We start from the raw sequence: 16,250 nt of genomic DNA, 5'->3' as shown, positions 1-16,250 counted from the left end.
CTCGACCCTGCCCGGCAAGCCGCTCGCCCCCGGACTCCCGACCCGGGACCCCGCGGGCTCCCTAGCGACACCAGAGCCCCAGCGGGGCCGCGCCCCGGCGACGCGGCTCTGTGCGCAGGCGCACCGCGTGCCCGCGCCCGTCCGCGGCGCTCCCCAGCGCAGGGACGCCATTGGCCGACTGGCTTATGCATATGCAAAACAGGTCGGGTGGAGCCGGGCCGGCAGACGTGCCCCGACGCGGTCGCGGGCTGGGGGCGTGGCCTGCGGGAAGGGGTGTGGCCAAGCCGGCCAAGAGCGGGGCCGCCGCGGAGCCGGCGCAGGGGAGCGGGGTGGCGGGGAGACATGAGCGCGGTCGACCTTGCGCGCGTGGGCGCGTGCGTCCTGAAGCATGCGGTGACCGGGGAGGTGAGGCCAGACGAGAGCGGGACGGCGGGTGGGCACCTGGCACTTGCCCGTGCGCCCTGGCAACGGCATCCTGGACCGGCCTCTGGGTCCCGGGAGGGTCGTGGTGGGGCTGGGGGCGCGGACGCGCGTGGGCCGTGGTCCAGCGGCACCCCTTGTCCACCCGACGCAGGCCGTGGAGCTGCGGAGTCGTGGCGCGAGCAGGCGTGCGTGGTGGCCGGCCTGCGGCGCTTCGGCTGCTCCGTGTGTCGCTGGATCGCCCGGGACCTCAGCAGCCTCAGGGGTCTACTGGACCGGCACGGCGTGCGCCTGGTGGGCGTGGGGCCCGAGGCCCTGGGCCTGCAGGAGTTCCTGGACGGGGGCTACTTCTCAGGAGGTGCCTGTGCTCTCCTCTCCCAGAGCCGGAGCCCGGCCAGCTGCCTTGAGACCCCCCGTCAAGCTCAGGGCATTAGTCATCCCCTCCTTGCCCAGCCCTGACCCTTCTCGCCCCAGGACCTCCAGTGGTCTTTCCTGGGTCCTCCACCTGCTGCCCTTACCCGCGTCCCCCAACCATGACGCCCTTTCCGCTGGGCACAGCGGCACAGCCTGGTGCTGACGCTGGCCTCGGGTACTCACCACGTCCCCAGGAGCCTGCAGGAGCAGCTGGGACAAGGCTGCTGCTTGCCCCCACACTCCGACCCGGCTACCTCCTCTCCCTGGCTCTCAGGGTTTGCCCTCCCAGAGCTCTGGGCCAAGGGGCAGGGTCCAGATGAGTCCTGCTCCTCCCTTTCTCTGTCCCCTCTGGGTCTCCGTCCCCCTCTAGCAGTGGGGACACGCTCAGCTCCCTTCTGCTCCTCTCCCCTCCTCCCTGTCCCGGCTGGGTAGAAGGGCAGACGCGGGCTGCGTGCAGGAGGGTGGGCGAGGAGGAGGCTGGGCCCGAGTGCACCCCTGGGCCTTTGCTTTCCAGAGCTCTACCTGGATGAGAGCAAGCAGTTCTACAGGGAGCTGGGCTTCAGGCGGTGAGTGGAGGACACTGCCTCCTCATCCTCTCCCTGAAGGGCTCTTCCCGGGCAGGCGGCTCATCCCCTGCTCAGCTGGTCCTGCAGAGCTGTCCCCTGGGAGCTGTTAGAACTGTGGGTTCGGCTTCTCACCCAAGATCAAGCCCGGGCAGGCTGCAGAGGGGGCCCGGGGCCATCAGAGCCCCTCCAGTGCCTGGGTCATATGCTTGTTGCTCTGCCTGATTAGTGGCCCACGCTGAGCCACCTCCTCCCCGCTCACCCAGCCTGGGAGCCAGGTCACCCTCCTCAGATCTTCTATGGGGCCCCATGACCCCGGTCTGGATGCCCTCCAGCTCTGGCTGGTTGCTGGCCTGGCTGCCCCAAGGCCCCTGAGTCCCTGGTGAGATGAGGTGAAGCTCGCTTGTGCGGACCGCCCCGTGCGCCTTGTGCGGGCCGCCCCGCGCGCCTTGTGCGGACCGCCCCGCGCGCCTTGTGCGGACCGCCCCGCGCGCCTTGTGCGGGCCGCCCCGCGCGCCTTGTGCGGGCCGCTCCGCGCGCCTTGTAGAGTCTGGGGACAGGTGCTGGGGCTTCAGAGAGGAGCCAGAGCCTGGACAAGCCAGCTGTGTCTTCGCAGGTACAACAGCTTGAGTATCGTGCCGGCCGCCCTGGGGAAGCCCGTGCGCGATGTGGCCCTCAAGGTTTGTGCCCGCCAAGGCTGGGTGGGACTTGGGGTGGTGGGACTTCCCTCTAGGGCTGACCCGGACCTGCTTCCCTCCCTCCAGGCCAAAGCTGTCGGCATCCAGGGGAACCTGTCTGGGGACCTGCTACAGAGCGGAGGGCTGTTGGTAGTTACCAAAGGTGGGCTGGGGAGGGGGCGTCAGAGGCCAGTGCCTGGTCCCAGGGGGCGGGAAGGCCTTGCTGAAGCTGGCCGTGTGCCCTGACCCTCCTCCCTTCCTCGGCTTTGTTTCTCTCGTCCAGACTTCTCTGTGGGGTGACGAGGTTCTTGGCTTAGCTGGGTGGGGCATGGTCAGAATGGCCCATTGGTCAGGACAGCCAGGTGGGGTCATGGACAACGAGGACTGCCCTGTCGTCCTGGCCGCAGGGGTACCCTGACCGCCTCCCGCTGCTGTAGGTGGTGACAGAGTGTTGCTCCACTTCGTTCAGAAGTCCCCAGGCGACTATGTTCCCCAGGAGCGCATCCTGCAGGCCCTGGGCCTCTCTGCGGAGGGCTGTGCCAGTGAATCGCCCCAGGTGAGCTTGGGCCTGGGCGGGGAGGGGGGGCGTGGGGGGGGGGAGGCACTGCCTGCCGAGAACAGCCCGTTCGCACACCCGCCTTCCCTGGGTTGAGCGCTGGGTGTGGCCATGTGTTAGGCTGGACCTTGCAGGCTTCAGGTCATTTTGCACTCGTGGCAGCCCAGGATGTCACTGTCACCCCAGTCTGCAGAGGGGTAACAGGCTAAGAGCAGTGGGGAGCTGGGGGCAGGCTGGCCGGACCCGTGGGCACTGCAGTGCCCTCCCCAGATGACAGTCTTCTACCCAGGGGTGCGGGGCAGACAAGCCGCCTGTCCTCTAAGCCTCGTTGGGGGGGGGGGCAGGGCTCATCCCAGGTGACCATAGCCAGCATTAGTGAGGTCCTGGGGGCGGCCTCCTGTGCCCGAATGAGGGAAGTGTCCAGCACTTGGGCCCCAGACGGCTGGTGGGTGGGACCAGCTGCCCTTGACTCCGGGACAGCTGGCCGGCCTGACGGGGCCTCTGCTGCTCCACAGTGTGACGAAGAAGTGTGCACAGGGTGAACCCCTGAGGCCTCTGGGGATCTCGAGGCGGCTGCTGGCTCAGGCTTGCTGGGAGCGGATGTGAAGAGTCTTCCCGGGACGGCTGGATGGGGCACTAAGCTCTGCTGGGTACCAGGGTGGCCGTGAGCATTAAACCAGGTTTCCTCGTTGGCTCTGAGCCCCGAGTCCTTGGCTCCTCTATCTCTGTTGGTTCCTGCCACCCCCCCCCCCCCCCGCCCGGCCAGCAGGGCAGTCAGGGGTCCGCAGGCTTCCCTCGGAGGGCGTGGGGAGTGCTGGAAATGCCCCTGCAGCCTCCCTGGTGATGTCAGGCCTGTGGCACAGGAGAGTCAGGGGTCTGAGGACAGGCCCAGGGTGTGGGAGCTAAGGGTGGGATCGGGAACTCCCCAGGAGAGAGCCCAGCCTGGAGGGGTCAGGCTCAGTGCTCATGTCTGCTGCGTTCCGGGGAGGAGGTGGTCTCGTCTAGCTGCTGGAGCATGGTGGACAGTGGGACTTAGGGAGATGAAGGACCTTTCCTGATGGGATGGGTCCTTTGCCCCCTGCTGGGGGTGGCGGGCCGGGGGGAATCTTGACCCAGTTGGTTCCCCGGCTCCCCCAGTGCCACTCCTTGGCGTGTGCAGCAGGCACTGGAGCCTAACGCGTCCAGAGTGGAAACCTGCCCCCGCCGCCCTTGTCAGGGGCTCTCCGGTCTGGGGGGTTCAGATGACTGTCTCAGCACCTCCTGTCCTCCCCTGGCCTGGCCTCGGTGACCACAGTGGCCTCCTCGCTGGCCTCCCAGTTTCCTTCCACTTTATCCCCCTGCCCATTCAGTCCTTCTCTTGGGGGTCATTTTAAAACCCAGGACAGGTGACAATGTCCCTGTGTGGTTTAACTCCTCCACTGGCCTCTAGTTACATAAAAGCAGGTCTCAGTTCTGAGCTGTGGCTCCCTAGTCCCCTTGGCCCACCTGCCAACCTCAGCAGCCCTTCCGCCCCTCTGAAAGGAGGATTGCAGAGGGCCAGTATTTGGAGATATCCTGGTCACTGCTGTGCCCGCAGCCCGGGGCCCTGGGGACGGTCAGCAGGAGTGGTCCCCTGTCCACACGGTACCCTGCTGTTTCCCCTCCTGGCTGCCCCTCTGCCCGAGGCCACCACTTAGGTCATGAGCAGCCAGTGCTTCTGGCCTGGGGGACTGCCACCCCGACTGCCCCCGGGGCCCTCCTGAACAGACAAGGCCACTGACTTCTTTGAAGCGTTTACTTAGCTCAAGGCTGAAGCGCATGGACAGCTGACAGGGTCGCTTCGGAGAGCGGATGCGGACAGTTAAACAGGTCTGCGGGGCCGGGGCGCAGCGGCCCTGACCTCCAGCGCGGAGGGCCCCGGCTGCGCCGCTCTCCCGGGGGCCGCGGCGGCGCTCCGGGCGCGGGGTGGGATGCGTGCTGGCCTCGCCCGCTGCTCCGGCGGCGCGCGGAAGGGACGCCCGGCCTCGGGCGGCGGGTGCGCGTGGGCCACGCAGTGCGGCTCGCCCATGGCTACCAGACGCGGCAGCGCTCTTGCGGGTGCATGTGGGTGCCCTGGGCGCAGTGGAAGGCTTCCGCGAAGGCCGCCAAGTTCTGCAGCGAGCCCAGCACCCTGAGGGCGACCGGGGGCCTGAGCCGGCCTCCCTGGGTGGGCAGGCTAGGGGTGGGGGTCTGCCCGCGGGTAGCAGGGGCTACTTGCCTGTACTTCAGGGGGCTGTGCACGTCGGTCTTGATGGATTGTATGGCAAACTCTGGCCGGTAGGACCCGCACCACACCTGTGGGCGCAGGAAGGGTGTGGCTGCGGGCCTGGGTGGATGGGACGGAGGAATAAGGGGGCCCTGAGGGGATCCAGGTGCAGTTGGGGCGGGCCTGTGGTCTCATTTCTTTCTAGGCATGAGGGCTCCCGCCTGCCCGAGGCTGCCCCTTCTCGGTTGCGGGGAAGGGAGCCCCAGCTCCATCCGAGCCCTCGGGCTCCAATCCCCGGCCATCCTTTTCCTCTAGGAACCTTTCCAGGCTTGCAAGTTCTGGTTCTGCCTGGCTTGCCCGCTGTCCACACCCCTGGAAGCATCCCATAGTGGAGGCCCTCCGACTGGTTCCGGGGCACAGTGGCCGGCCGGGTGGGGACTGGGGCTGCTGCTACCTGCGCGTAGTTGATGAAGAACAGCTGGGCATAGCTGAGCTCCAGTCCTGGCAGCTGCCGGTCCTTGCCGCCTTCTGCCATCCACTTCAGGTAAGCCTGCAGGTGCCAGGCAGGAGCTGGGCCCAGGCCTGCCCTCGCTCCCGGGGGCACACCAGCCCGTAGGGACTCTGGAGTCCCGGCACCAAGGCCTACTACTCCTGGTAGAGGTCCTGCTTCTGCCACTTATGGCCCTTTGAGCACCCCCAGGGACGGCCACTCCTTCCTTAATGGCCTCACGGTCATCTCAGGCTCCGCTGGCCGGGCTTGGGCAGACGGCCATGCAGGACCTACCCGGAATGAGCTCCCGAGGCCCAGGGCTTGGGGCTGCAGGGGTAGGGGTGCTGCCGCGGCCGGTGGGTATGTGGGGAGTGTTGCCGTCTCACATGGAGATGGACAGTGGCTTCCCCAGAGGTCGAAGGCTCCTCTAAGCTCGGGGTGAAAAGCGGGCAGAACAGCCAGGTGCCTGCCTGCCGCCAGGCCGGCTCCCCTGGGGCCCCGCTGCCTCCCAGTACCCATGGAGGCGGGTTCCGGGGTACGCCTCGGCTTGGGCGGGGCACAGTCTCTGCCTCACCGAGACACCCGTCCTTGAGAAGCCCCTGCTCAGACCTACCTTGTATGCCTGCCGCACCCCTCCGTTGTCGGCGATGTTTTCCCCGAGCGTGCTGAAGCCGTTCACCTGTGCACAGGACCCGGGATGGCAGAGGGGGTGGTGGCCGGAGCCACCTTGCCTCCCCCGGGGCCCAGGGCTGGGGTGCGGGCTCCCCGGGGGTGGCGGCGCAGCCGGGGCTTGCTCACGTTTTGGTTGTCCGCCAGATCCCAGGAGTAGTTCCCGTACTGGCGCACCATGCACTCCGACTGCTTCCGGAAGTGCTGGGCCGAGAAGTTGCTCCACCAGTCCAGCATGTTCCCATTCTTGTCGAAGTTCCGGCCTGGGTGGGCACAGGTGGGCTTGCCCACACCTGTGGGCCAGCCTCCCTACATTTGCCCTGGGAGCCCCAATAGCTAGAATGCGCGTGCGTGTGAGCAGGGAGCGGGCCCCAGAAGGACACTGGCCTGCTTGAAAGGTCAGCACAATGTCAGCGGGCTGCTTGGGCCTGGGAGGGGGGTTTTGGGAGTCTCCCGTGCCACCCCTGAGGTCAGGGCCTGGGCTGTTTGGTCTCAGGGTTTAAGATCCTTGCTGGGGTGTCCAAACTGTCTGGACCCCAGGTAAGGGGAGCATGTGGTCCTACGGGGGACAAGAGGCTGCCCTCAGAAGGTCAAGTGGTCAAGCCCGGTGGGAAAGCAGCCTCGTTGGAGCCTGTGTACACAGTCACTGGCCACTAGAGCCAGGCAGGTGTCCCTAGCCCATGGTGCGGGGCAGGAACATTGGGTCAGTACATCTCTAGGCTGGAGGAGGCTGGCTGTCCAGGAATGACACCGGTCAGGCTCCAGGGCAGGAGCTGTGGCTTCGAGCTACCCAAGCGATGGTGTCCCTGTCTCTGTGTCACAGGCCCAGGGAGGGCCAGTGAGGGAGGTGGGGGCAGGGTCAGGCCCTTGTGCCCTCTCCTCCATGGCTCTGCCTAGAGCAAGAGGCCAGACCGGGACCTGCCATTCAAGACCTGTCCTGCGAGCATAGCTCCCCTGGGGACCTGGTGAATCTTTCCCATGCCCTGGGCTTTAGTGTCCCCATCTGAATCCTGAAGGGCTTGATTGGATGGCCCAAGGGCCCTGTCCCTCAGTCCCCTCCCGGGACTGCGGCTCGGTGCAGAGGGGAGGAGTGTGTGGGTGTGTGACTTGGCGGCGTCGCTCTGAGCACCCCACGCAGCTTCCCTACCATTGTCGTCAAAGCCGTGAGTGATCTCGTGCCCAATCACCATCCCGATGCCCCCGAAGTTCAGGGCCTGGGGCTGCTCCTTGCTGAAGAAAGGGGGCTGCAGAATCCCAGCGGGGAACACTGCTCGGGGACAGGTGGGGGCAGCCCTGAGCGCGCGCACCCCCATGGGCCAGCTCGGGGAAGCCCCCCTGGGGCTCCTGCCTGGGGACCCCGTGGCCCAGGAGGTGGGGCTCCAAACAGGCCCATGTTCCAGACAAGAAAGTCAGGGCCCGGAGCCGAGGGGCCAGGGCCAGTGCGCAGCAGATCCAGACTCTTCCCATGGTTCTCGGCTGCATTTGGGGTGGGGTGTGCAGCCCCCCTCAGGACCCCCCACCGCTCACAGACAAAGGAGAGGAACGTCCCCACAGCTGGGGTGATGGGTGAAGTTCCTACAGGTGGGGAAGGTTCTCTCCTTCGGGGCACGGGCTGAGGTTCCCCCCAGGAGGAGGGGCTGGGGTCGGTCAGAGGGCATGAACTTACCTATCTGGTTTCGGTTTGGGGAGTAGAACGCGTTAACCACGGCCGCCCCGATGATCCAGCTGTGACGAACAGGCGGTCTCCTGGAGCCTGTGTCTCCGAACCCTCCCTCCAGCCCCCCTGCTGGTTTCCGGGTCACTTCGGGCCCGTGTCACAGTGGCTGTGCCATGAGACCAGCATCGCCCACAGCCAGGGTGAGGTCTGGGCAGTCCACATCTGAATCCTCCCCGAGCCCCAAAGCAAAGGCACAGTGGGCTCTGAGTCGGACCCAGCACCACGCCCCCAGCTGGCCCCATTCTCAGCCCACCGGCTCCCGCATGCCGTCCCCACTCACAGGTTCTGGTCCACTTTCTCCCGCAGCTTCTTGAGGCTCCGCTGGGCTCCAGCCTTGAGGTTCTGAAGACCATTTTCAAAGTACTGGTCCTCAGAGAAGTTCAGCTATGGGAGAGGGGCGGTCACGGCCGGGGGTGAGGGAGGGGCCAAGAGTGGCTGGGGACAGGCCGTGGGGCTGGCCCGGTAGTCCCCTACAAGGCCAGCAGGCTCTGGATGCGGGTGGGGGAGGGGCCCTTTGGTGGCTTGGGTCTCCCCGTCTGACTCCGGAGCGGCCCACCCAGGGAGAGGGCCGGGTTAGTGCCGGCACCGCCTGCAGGGGCCCTGGAGGCTCCTGGTTCGCAGGGCTGGGCCGGGGGCCCATCGGGGTGGGGTGAGGGGACGGGAGGCTGTGGGGGCCCCTGGGCTGCGGGCGGGGCGCACATTGGAGTACTCGTCGTCGAGGTGCTTATTCTTGTCCTCCAGGATGTAGTCTGGGTACCCGATCTGCTCCCGGATGTGCATGGCCTAGGGAGGACATTGGGCCAGTCTGTGCCCGCCCCACCACGGGGATCCTGGCTCTGCCCCTTGCTGCACTGCCCTGTGGGCAAGGGGCTCAGGGATGTGTTCCTCCGTGCCGGCTGTGGGGAGGTTTAATGGGGACAGATGTGGACCAGCTCAGCGCCAGGCGGAAGGTCTGCCTGACAGCCAGCCAGGGTGTGACGGGGCGAGGGCTGGGCGGAGGGGCTCAGCTTCCCTTTGTCACACTGGCTCAGTGAGGCTTCTGCTCCGAGGCCATGGCCACCCACACCTGTTCCCAGGGGTGCTGCGGGGGGGGGTCTCCCACAGTTGGCTTCGGGTCCCGCCTCTGCCCACAGCCTCTTTCTGGGCAAGCCACACCCAGCCTCGGTGTCTTCCTCTGTGAAGCGGGTGTGCTGACGGTCACCCCGGGAGCCCACGCTGGGGTGGGAAGTCCTCGGGGCTCCAGCCGCGCACCTTCTCCTGGGCCTTCTTCCTGGACGTTTCGTCCATCCAGCCCAGCTCGTCCAGGGTCTCCACGAACACCGCCCGCACCTTGTTGATGAGCTCTCTGACCTGGGGGGAGTGCATGGCCCTTGTCCTGCACAACCAGCTTTGGGGTCTCTGCAGGAGTCGGGTCCAGAGCCCCGTCCCTGCTGTGGCGTTGGGGTGGGGATGAGGGGTGATCCCCATGGGGACAGGGGTCATGGCTGTCGGTATTTCACCTGGGTGGGCCTGAGACCTGCCCACCCCTGGACTCTGAGCCTGTAGGACCCGTTCCTTTTCCCCGACAGACCTGTCATTTTGGGGGTAGGGCCTCTGGCCTCCCCATGGGAGGGGCGCCGGGCACATGTGAGCTCCCAAGATCACTGAGCACACACGGGCAGCTGGGGAGCCCTTGGGCTGCCCACCCCAGGAGCCAGGAGTCACCACGTAGGGCTGGGAACCCCCCCCAACGGTGGGCCAGCGTCCCTGCGGGGAGAAGCACCTGGACCCGGGCCATGGACCATGGACAGGGGCGGAGCACCCACCGCCTCCTTGCTGTCTCCGGGGAAGGCCTCCCTGACGTAGAGGGAGCCCACGGCGCTCTCCATGTTGCTGTTGACGTAGCTGACACACTCCCGCCAGCGCACCTCCTCCACCGTCGTGCCGTACAGCGCCTGCGGCGGCCGGTCCCGTTCACGCTCGCTCACCGCTGCCTTTACCAGCACCGGCTTCCCTGTCCTCGGCCTCGGGGAGCCCAGGAGCCAGTGGGGGGCACGGAGGAACTCAGAGTCCCCTCTGAGGGCTAGCCACAGGTGTGGGCAGGACCGAGAGTGCAGTTTTCGGGGAAGGGCCCCCGACTCAGGCTCTGGGTTGTGCCTTTACCCTGGGGCAGTGGTAGGGCCCTACTCAGCCCCCAGTGCCTCCTCGCCCCCTGTTCTTGCCACCCTGACCTGGCTGGCCAGATTCTGACCACAAGGACTCCAGCCCCACCCGAAAGCACAGGCTTGTGTTGACGCTGGAGGCCCTGGGGGCCCGACCCCGCTCAGCTGCAAGCCCCCCAGCTCTGCGGCCCCCAGTTTTCCCATCCCCAGAGAGGAGATGCTTGGTTAGTCACATCTCCAACCCAGCGTGACAAGCAGGGGTCCAGACTTGCCCCCAACTGCTCTGCCGTGTTTTCCTGGTGCGCTGGAGGACTTCTGCCCATCCCATTCTCTAGTGAAGAACCAGAGTCCCCCTGACTCCCTGGCCCCCCATTTGTACCTCAACTGTCTGCCGTAGGCCCCTCTGTCTGCTGCTGATGTCCTGCTCCAACCTGTCACCCACCTGGATGATGGCACCTGTCTCCACTCTGATTCCACGTCCCCTCGGATCATTGTCCCAGAAGAGCCACCGAGACCAAAGGGCTTCCCAGTGGGTCCCCTGCTCTGCCCTGACTGTACCCCACTCCACCTCCAGAGCAGCCGGAATGACCGCGCCAGCAGGACACCAGCTTGTGGGTCTCACTCTTACCGCCTCGGCAACTTTCAGGGCGTGGGGAATCCATGCATCGGTCCCACGATTGCTGGCCCCATCTCTCTCCCTGACCTGTGTCCTCTCCCTCACATGGCCCCGCGGTGTTCCCTGCCTTGGGGATCTGCCCTGTCACACTCTCCTCAAGGTCTCCAGCGTCACCTTTACAGAGAGGCTCTCCCTGTCCTGTCCCTTCTCCTGCTGTTCTACTTTTGCTTTTGAAGGAGCCGACTTCCAGTTTGTCAATGGCCCCCAGAGGGCAGGTACCTTGTTAGGCTCTTTCATGGTTCTGACCCCAGGGTGGACCTTGGTGTTTGGCCCACAGCGGGCGCTCCGTATCGTAAACCAAGCGAGCCAGTGGCAGGACAGGGCAGGAGCTGCTTCTGTGGGGTCTCACCTTGCGGTAGTTGGCCCGTGCCTCCTTGAATCGCTGGCTCAGGCTGCTGATGCGGTCCAGCACCAGACGCCAGACCAGGTAGTTCTGCACGGTCCTGAGGTATGGAACAGGGGCGTGGGTATGGAACAGGGGCGTGCTATGTGCCCAGAGGGATTACTTATCTTATGGGTTCTTGGTCGACTCGTTCTGTGCCAAGCAGAGAGATCGCCGCAAGCAGGGTGGTGGGGAAAGCCTCGAGGACAAGCCCCAGATCCAGCCTGTCTGCTCCCGGGTGCTTGAGACACCGCGAGGAGGGTTCACATCTCTCTCTAAGGCTCTGTCAGCCACTAACATTGACCCGCTCCTGTCCCTCACTCCCTGAGTAAATGCCCCCCGGGGTCCTCTCCTGTCAGGAGAAGCTGCAGGGGCCGGGGCAGGGGCGGGGGCAGAGGCGGGGATGCTGAAGCCTCTGGGCCCTTCCCTGGGTCCTCACCTGGCTGAGTAGACGTCGATGATGTCTTCAAGGTTCTGGAGGTAGGGGATGCCGTAGACCACCACTTCTTCATCTGGCAGCAGTTTGATTTTGACAGAGGACAGCACAGATTGTATGAACAGCGTCCAGTTAAATCCCTGGGGAAGGCGGGCACGGGGAGAAAGAGGGAGAGACCGAGAGGTAGACATAGGTCCTGGGCATCCAGAAAATCCAGCTCTCACCAAAGAATATTCAGAGAACAAGAGAGAAGGCGCAGATGATCAGAACCAGGAGAAGGGTGGGTGACATTAGCACAGCGCCTACAGACTGCGACAAGAGATTATGCTGATGTATTTAAAAACTTCAGTGTGGTGGGGAAATGCCTGAAAAAACCCCACAACTTAGCAAAATGACCAGAGAGTAGCCGATACAGTCTTATATGTAATAAATGGATCTTTAATTTGAAATACTCCCATGTAGAAATTTCCACACTCGTCTGGCTCTTCCAGTGGATGCTATCTGACATTTAAAGGAGACATATTGCCAATCCTCCTTGAACTTCCCAGAGGAGAGAGGGGAAGAGAAAACCCTTCTCTGTTGGAATGATGAGGCCAAGAGTAACTTAATACTAAAATAAGGATATCACAGAAAGAAGGTAACAGGCGGTCTCATTTATGATCATAGATACAAACGCCTTAAGGAAAATCTTGGGAATTTGGGCTTATCTATACCTACACAAAATGGATAGTAAACCACAGTCAAATTCCATTTAATCAAGCACTTCAGGTCTGGTGTGGTATTTGAAAATCGAATCCTGTAACACGCTGTGATGAGGAGATAAAGCAGGAAAATCCCACCCTAGTTCTGATGAAGATATTTGTTAAATGTCACATCAGTTCAGGATAGAAACTCTCAGCGCATAGAAGCAGAAGGTAAGTTCGTTAATCTGATGAAGGGACTCTGCGTACGACAGCAGCGACACAGAAACAAACGTGTCGGCGGCCAACGGGAAGATGGCGGACTGGGGCAGGTTCTTCTCTTAGGAAGGAAACAAGATGTGCACCATCACTATCACTGCCAGAACTCATGTGTGCACTGAGTAAAACCGCCGTGTGTACGGTCAGAATCTCTGTATGCCAACGACAAAAACCATGAAGATATGTTACAAAATGAGGCCCTTCATAACAGTATGAAAAAACCAAACGACTAAGAGCAAATCTGACGAGAGATGTCTAAGGCATCTTACGAGGACATTCCATACACTGCTGTTGGGGACAGCAACTCTGCACGCAGGGGGAAAGTGTGGCGCTGTCTGCTGATGATGGACACGTGTGTTCTGTGACCCGGCCATCTCATTCCCCGGTGGACACCCGACAGCACTGCGTGCATGTGCACCCCAAAAGACATGCACTAGAATGAGCACGGCCACTTCATTCAGAAGAGCCCAGAATGGGATCTGACCCAGAGGTCTAAAAAAAGTAGGGCCGGAATTCCCCAGGGGCGGAAGTGCATGTTCCCAGAATGGATCACACAGCAGTCAGGATGCGGGAAACTTGCCTGATGCCCAGTGACGTGTGGGATAGAAGGACAGCGAGGCTCACCTACAAAACGCAGGGCGACAGAGGCCCTGTGCAAACGAGCCAGCTTGCCTGGTTCTGATGTTGCTTCTCGTGGTGGGAGAAGTCGGGGTGGTGGCTGCTTCGGGGAAGGGCAGGGGCAGGGCCATGAGGAGGATGTCTGTGGTGGTTTTGATCTGAGGAAGGCCTGTGTGCACATGCTCACGGGGACGCAAGTCTAAGCATTACAAGCGCATCGTGCACCAGACGCCCCAAGGCCTGGCTCCCAGAGCATCCCCAGGGCTGCTCCCGTGCCATCTCCGTGGCATGGCACCCGCGGGCCATCGAGTTCTCTTTCTTCACTCCCCACATTTAGCACAGTTGCAAACCCTGCGGGGTCCACCTTCGATACGGCTCCAGCAGACCCCCTCTCGCCGCGTCAGCTAACAATTGGCCCAGCGGCCCCCATTTCCTGCCCGGGCCGTGCTGCAGCTGGTCCTCAGTGTGAGGCACGTCGGTGCCCCAGACCCCTCCCCACAGCGTCAAGGCCGGTGCCCGGGAAGTCTGGCCCGGTGCGCCCTGTCACCTCCCGGCCTCATCTGCCCTCCAGCAGCCTTGCAGCTCCCGCCTCAGGACCTTGGTCTTGGCTTCCCCTCTGTTTGGGCCGCATGTCCCAGATGGTCCCTCCTCTACGACTGCTCGGCTGCCTGTTGTGGCCCCTCCTGGCTGCCGTCGTGCCCCCCTGCCCCCGCTTTCTGACACCTGCATGTCCTGATCTTTCTTGCTCCTGGCCTGCACGGCAGCGTGGGTGCAAGGTGGGGGATTGCCTGCGCGGTTCCTGGATGCGGCCGGTGCCAGAGCAGGGCCTAGCCCCCCAAAGTGCCCGCTGGGGGTGGGCCAGTTATTGGGCTGTCTTGAGGGGGTGGCCACAGCAGGTCCTCACTGGGAGCCCGTGCCAAGGAAGAGGGCAGGATCCGGGGACCGTGGAGCCTTCCGGAACACCAGGTGCCATGAGCCCCGGGCAGGAATCCCTGAGTTTTCCAGTTCTGTTCTGCGGCTCCAAACACAGCATTTTCTGATCAGGGGTTAGGCGCTTTGGCTTCTATCCCTGCCCCCACCCCGTCGCCTCCTCCCTCTGACTTTGGCTCCATCCCTGCTCAGGCCCTCTGGCCTCTGACTTCGGCTCTGTCCTCGCCCACCCTCTCCGCCCTTTGACTTGGCCTCCGCCATAAGGTCGGCGATGGCTAGCATCGCACTTCTGCCCCTCCTGAGGGGGGCTGCTGGACCAGCTGGGGCCTCAGGGTGGCTAGTCAGCAGAGTTTGGGGTTGGGCGGGGTGCGCCCCTCTCTCTGGCTCTTCCCAGCCCCCGGCCCCCGCGCGTAAGCCTGGTCAGCAGGGAGGGAGGGCTTGAGGGTGTGGCGGCGTGGGGCAGCCTTCAGTCTGGGGTGGACGGGTCAGTGGGGCAGACGTGGGGACCGAGACCCCTGGGTGGGCGTCTCCCTGGCTCGGGTTAATCAGCAACGCTCCCAGGCTCGTCTCCTGCTCCGAAAAGTGGGGTCATTGCTGCAGTCGTCTCGTGGCCCTGGACAACCCAGCTGCCACCGGCTGTCCCAGTGTGAGCGCACGCCTGGCGTGTGTGCCCGCGGGATCCTTCGGAGGCTTAGCGGATGGGGCGGCGTGGGGGGGCGGGAGCTCACCTTCAGGCCGAACTTGTTCTGGAGGTCCTCCAGGCTCATCCGGTGGTACAGAGTGGTAACGTCATGCCTCTCCTCCTGGGGGGCCGTGGCCTGCACGGTGTGGGGGGCAGGCGGTCAGGCTGGGGCGGGGCAGCTGCCCCCCCCCCACCCCGTCCTCGCACGCCGGGCCGCGGCCTCACGTTCGCCAGCTGCGTCTCCAGCTCCAGCACCTGCACCATGTCCTCGCGCACCAGGTAGCTGTTCTCCGGGAGGTTCATGTCCGCCCGCAGCATCGAGGCCACCGACACCATGAACTCCAGGTAGGCTTCCCGCACCTGCGCCAAAGGACCGGAACGGAGCCCGGCGGCCTCGCCGCCTTGGCCCCCGAGGGGCTCTCTGTGGGGTGGGGGTGGGCGTATGACAGGAAGCAGGCCCCGGGAGGCTTGTGGGGCCAAGCTCGGCTGGCAGTGAGGGCAGGGCCTGTGAGCCCCGGGATGGGGGTCTCCGGACTGTCCGCTCCTCCCCACCAAGCCCCAGTCCCCGTCCTGTCCCCCAGGCCGGGGCCTCCACTGCTGCTCACGCTCCCAGAATCGGCTGAACGGGAGCTGGAGGCCCGTGGGAGCGGACCTTCTCCCCGCACCTGCATGGTCGCCTGCGCACGGAGCCCATGCCCTGCCTGCTCGGAGTGCCCTCCGGCTCCACCCCTGTCCACCCGTGCCCGCCCGGTGACCCCGGGCCTCTGGGCTCCCGCAGGACCAGAGACCTATTCTGTCTGGCTTCGTGGCTGTGTGTAAAGTGCTGGGCATACAGCAGGTGCTTAATGAAGGTCCGGGGCTGGCCCAGGGCTATTGGCTGGGCTGCCCTCTCCAGGCTCAGCCCTAGGGTCACAAAATGGGTACTGAGGATGGACGCCCTTCCTGGACCTGCTTTCTCGGGACCCCATCCTGGGAGGGGCTTCCCTCATGCCATGGAGGAGCGACTGGGCGCGTCCTCCGGCAGAAAGCCGGCGTAGCTGCCTTGTCCGGTCCGTGCTGCCCGGCACGAGGCCGTCTGGATGCCCTGCCCCTGCTCCAGCCGCCTGGTCTGCTTCTCTCAGCTCCACTGCCCCACGCCAGGGCTCTTCTGTCAGCCACGCTCAGCCTTTCTCGTGGCTGGGCCCATCCTTCTCAGCCTAGCTCATAGGCCCCCTCCACCAGGAAGCCCACCGTACTGCTTCCCCACCGTGGGTCATTTTGCAACTTCCGCCTGTCCAGGCTGCTGCCTGGCTCTTCCTTCTACCCTCTTTGGCTCCTCGTCTCCCTCCTCCCCTGACGCAGGAGCTGAACGCCTAAGGGGCAAGCCTGGGCTGGGGTGGCTGGTGTTCAGACCTCAGTGGGCTCTCGCAGCAGATCCATGGTGCGGCCGCAGCCCTGCACTGTGCGACAAGCACGCGAGGTGTGACGCGGGGTTATGAGCTTGTCCCCACATATGGCGGGGCACGGTCCCTTTGATGACGCGGAAGGTCGCGCTTAGCTTGTGCACAGGCCTCAGAGCCCCCTGCAGGCCCTCACAGAGGCTGTGCGTGGCGAGGATCAAGGTGTCACGGGGGAAAGCCCGACCACGGTGGGCCCTGAAGTGATGGGTGGGAGGTAGAGGGGCAGGAAAGAGCCGGGGGAGCCGGGGGTCAGCCTG

General features: G+C 64.4%; 2 protein-coding genes across 8 annotated transcripts in view; one reads left to right on the top strand and one right to left on the bottom strand.

Annotated features, from left to right (window-relative positions):
• Window positions 1-251: 251 nt before the first annotated feature.
• On the top strand, window positions 252-3,329 carry PRXL2B (peroxiredoxin like 2B). The gene is given in 8 exon segments (XM_032301720.1): window positions 252-405; window positions 575-590; window positions 593-778; window positions 1,349-1,400; window positions 2,014-2,077; window positions 2,162-2,237; window positions 2,512-2,630; window positions 3,146-3,329. Coding segments are annotated over 8 exon segments (603 nt in total). The 5' UTR covers window positions 252-342; the 3' UTR covers window positions 3,173-3,329.
• A 1,061-nt stretch (window positions 3,330-4,390) lies between these two features.
• Window positions 4,391-16,250, bottom strand: part of MMEL1 (membrane metalloendopeptidase like 1) — a 28,877-nt gene continuing 17,017 nt past the window's right edge. For 3 of the 7 annotated variants that reach the window (XM_032301713.1, XM_032301718.1, XM_032301719.1), the window contains 15 exons: window positions 15,947-16,063; window positions 14,780-14,914; window positions 14,601-14,690; window positions 11,369-11,505; window positions 10,897-10,990; window positions 9,536-9,664; window positions 8,982-9,080; window positions 8,430-8,513; window positions 8,011-8,114; window positions 7,680-7,738; window positions 7,161-7,280; window positions 6,143-6,276; window positions 5,958-6,023; window positions 4,867-5,404; window positions 4,695-4,779 (listed from right to left, as the gene is read on the bottom strand). In XM_032301713.1, coding sequence (XP_032157604.1) covers window positions 4,874-5,404; window positions 5,958-6,023; window positions 6,143-6,276; window positions 7,161-7,280; window positions 7,680-7,738; window positions 8,011-8,114; window positions 8,430-8,513; window positions 8,982-9,080; window positions 9,536-9,664; window positions 10,897-10,990; window positions 11,369-11,505; window positions 14,601-14,690; window positions 14,780-14,914; window positions 15,947-16,063 — 1,899 coding nt within the window. In that variant the 3' untranslated portion in view covers window positions 4,695-4,779; window positions 4,867-4,873. Of the gene's footprint in view, window positions 5,405-5,957; window positions 6,024-6,142; window positions 6,277-7,160; window positions 7,281-7,679; window positions 7,739-8,010; window positions 8,115-8,429; window positions 8,514-8,981; window positions 9,081-9,535; window positions 9,665-10,896; window positions 10,991-11,368; window positions 11,506-14,600; window positions 14,691-14,779; window positions 14,915-15,946; window positions 16,064-16,250 lie in introns of all 7 variants that reach the window. The other 4 variants (XM_032301715.1, XM_032301717.1, XM_032301716.1 and 1 more) reach the window with 4 other exon arrangements.

Source organism: Mustela erminea, chromosome 10 (genome assembly GCF_009829155.1).
Source record: "Mustela erminea isolate mMusErm1 chromosome 10, mMusErm1.Pri, whole genome shotgun sequence".
Lineage (NCBI taxonomy): Eukaryota > Metazoa > Chordata > Mammalia > Carnivora > Mustelidae > Mustela > Mustela erminea.
This window is presented reverse-complemented; position numbering and strand designations above follow the sequence as displayed.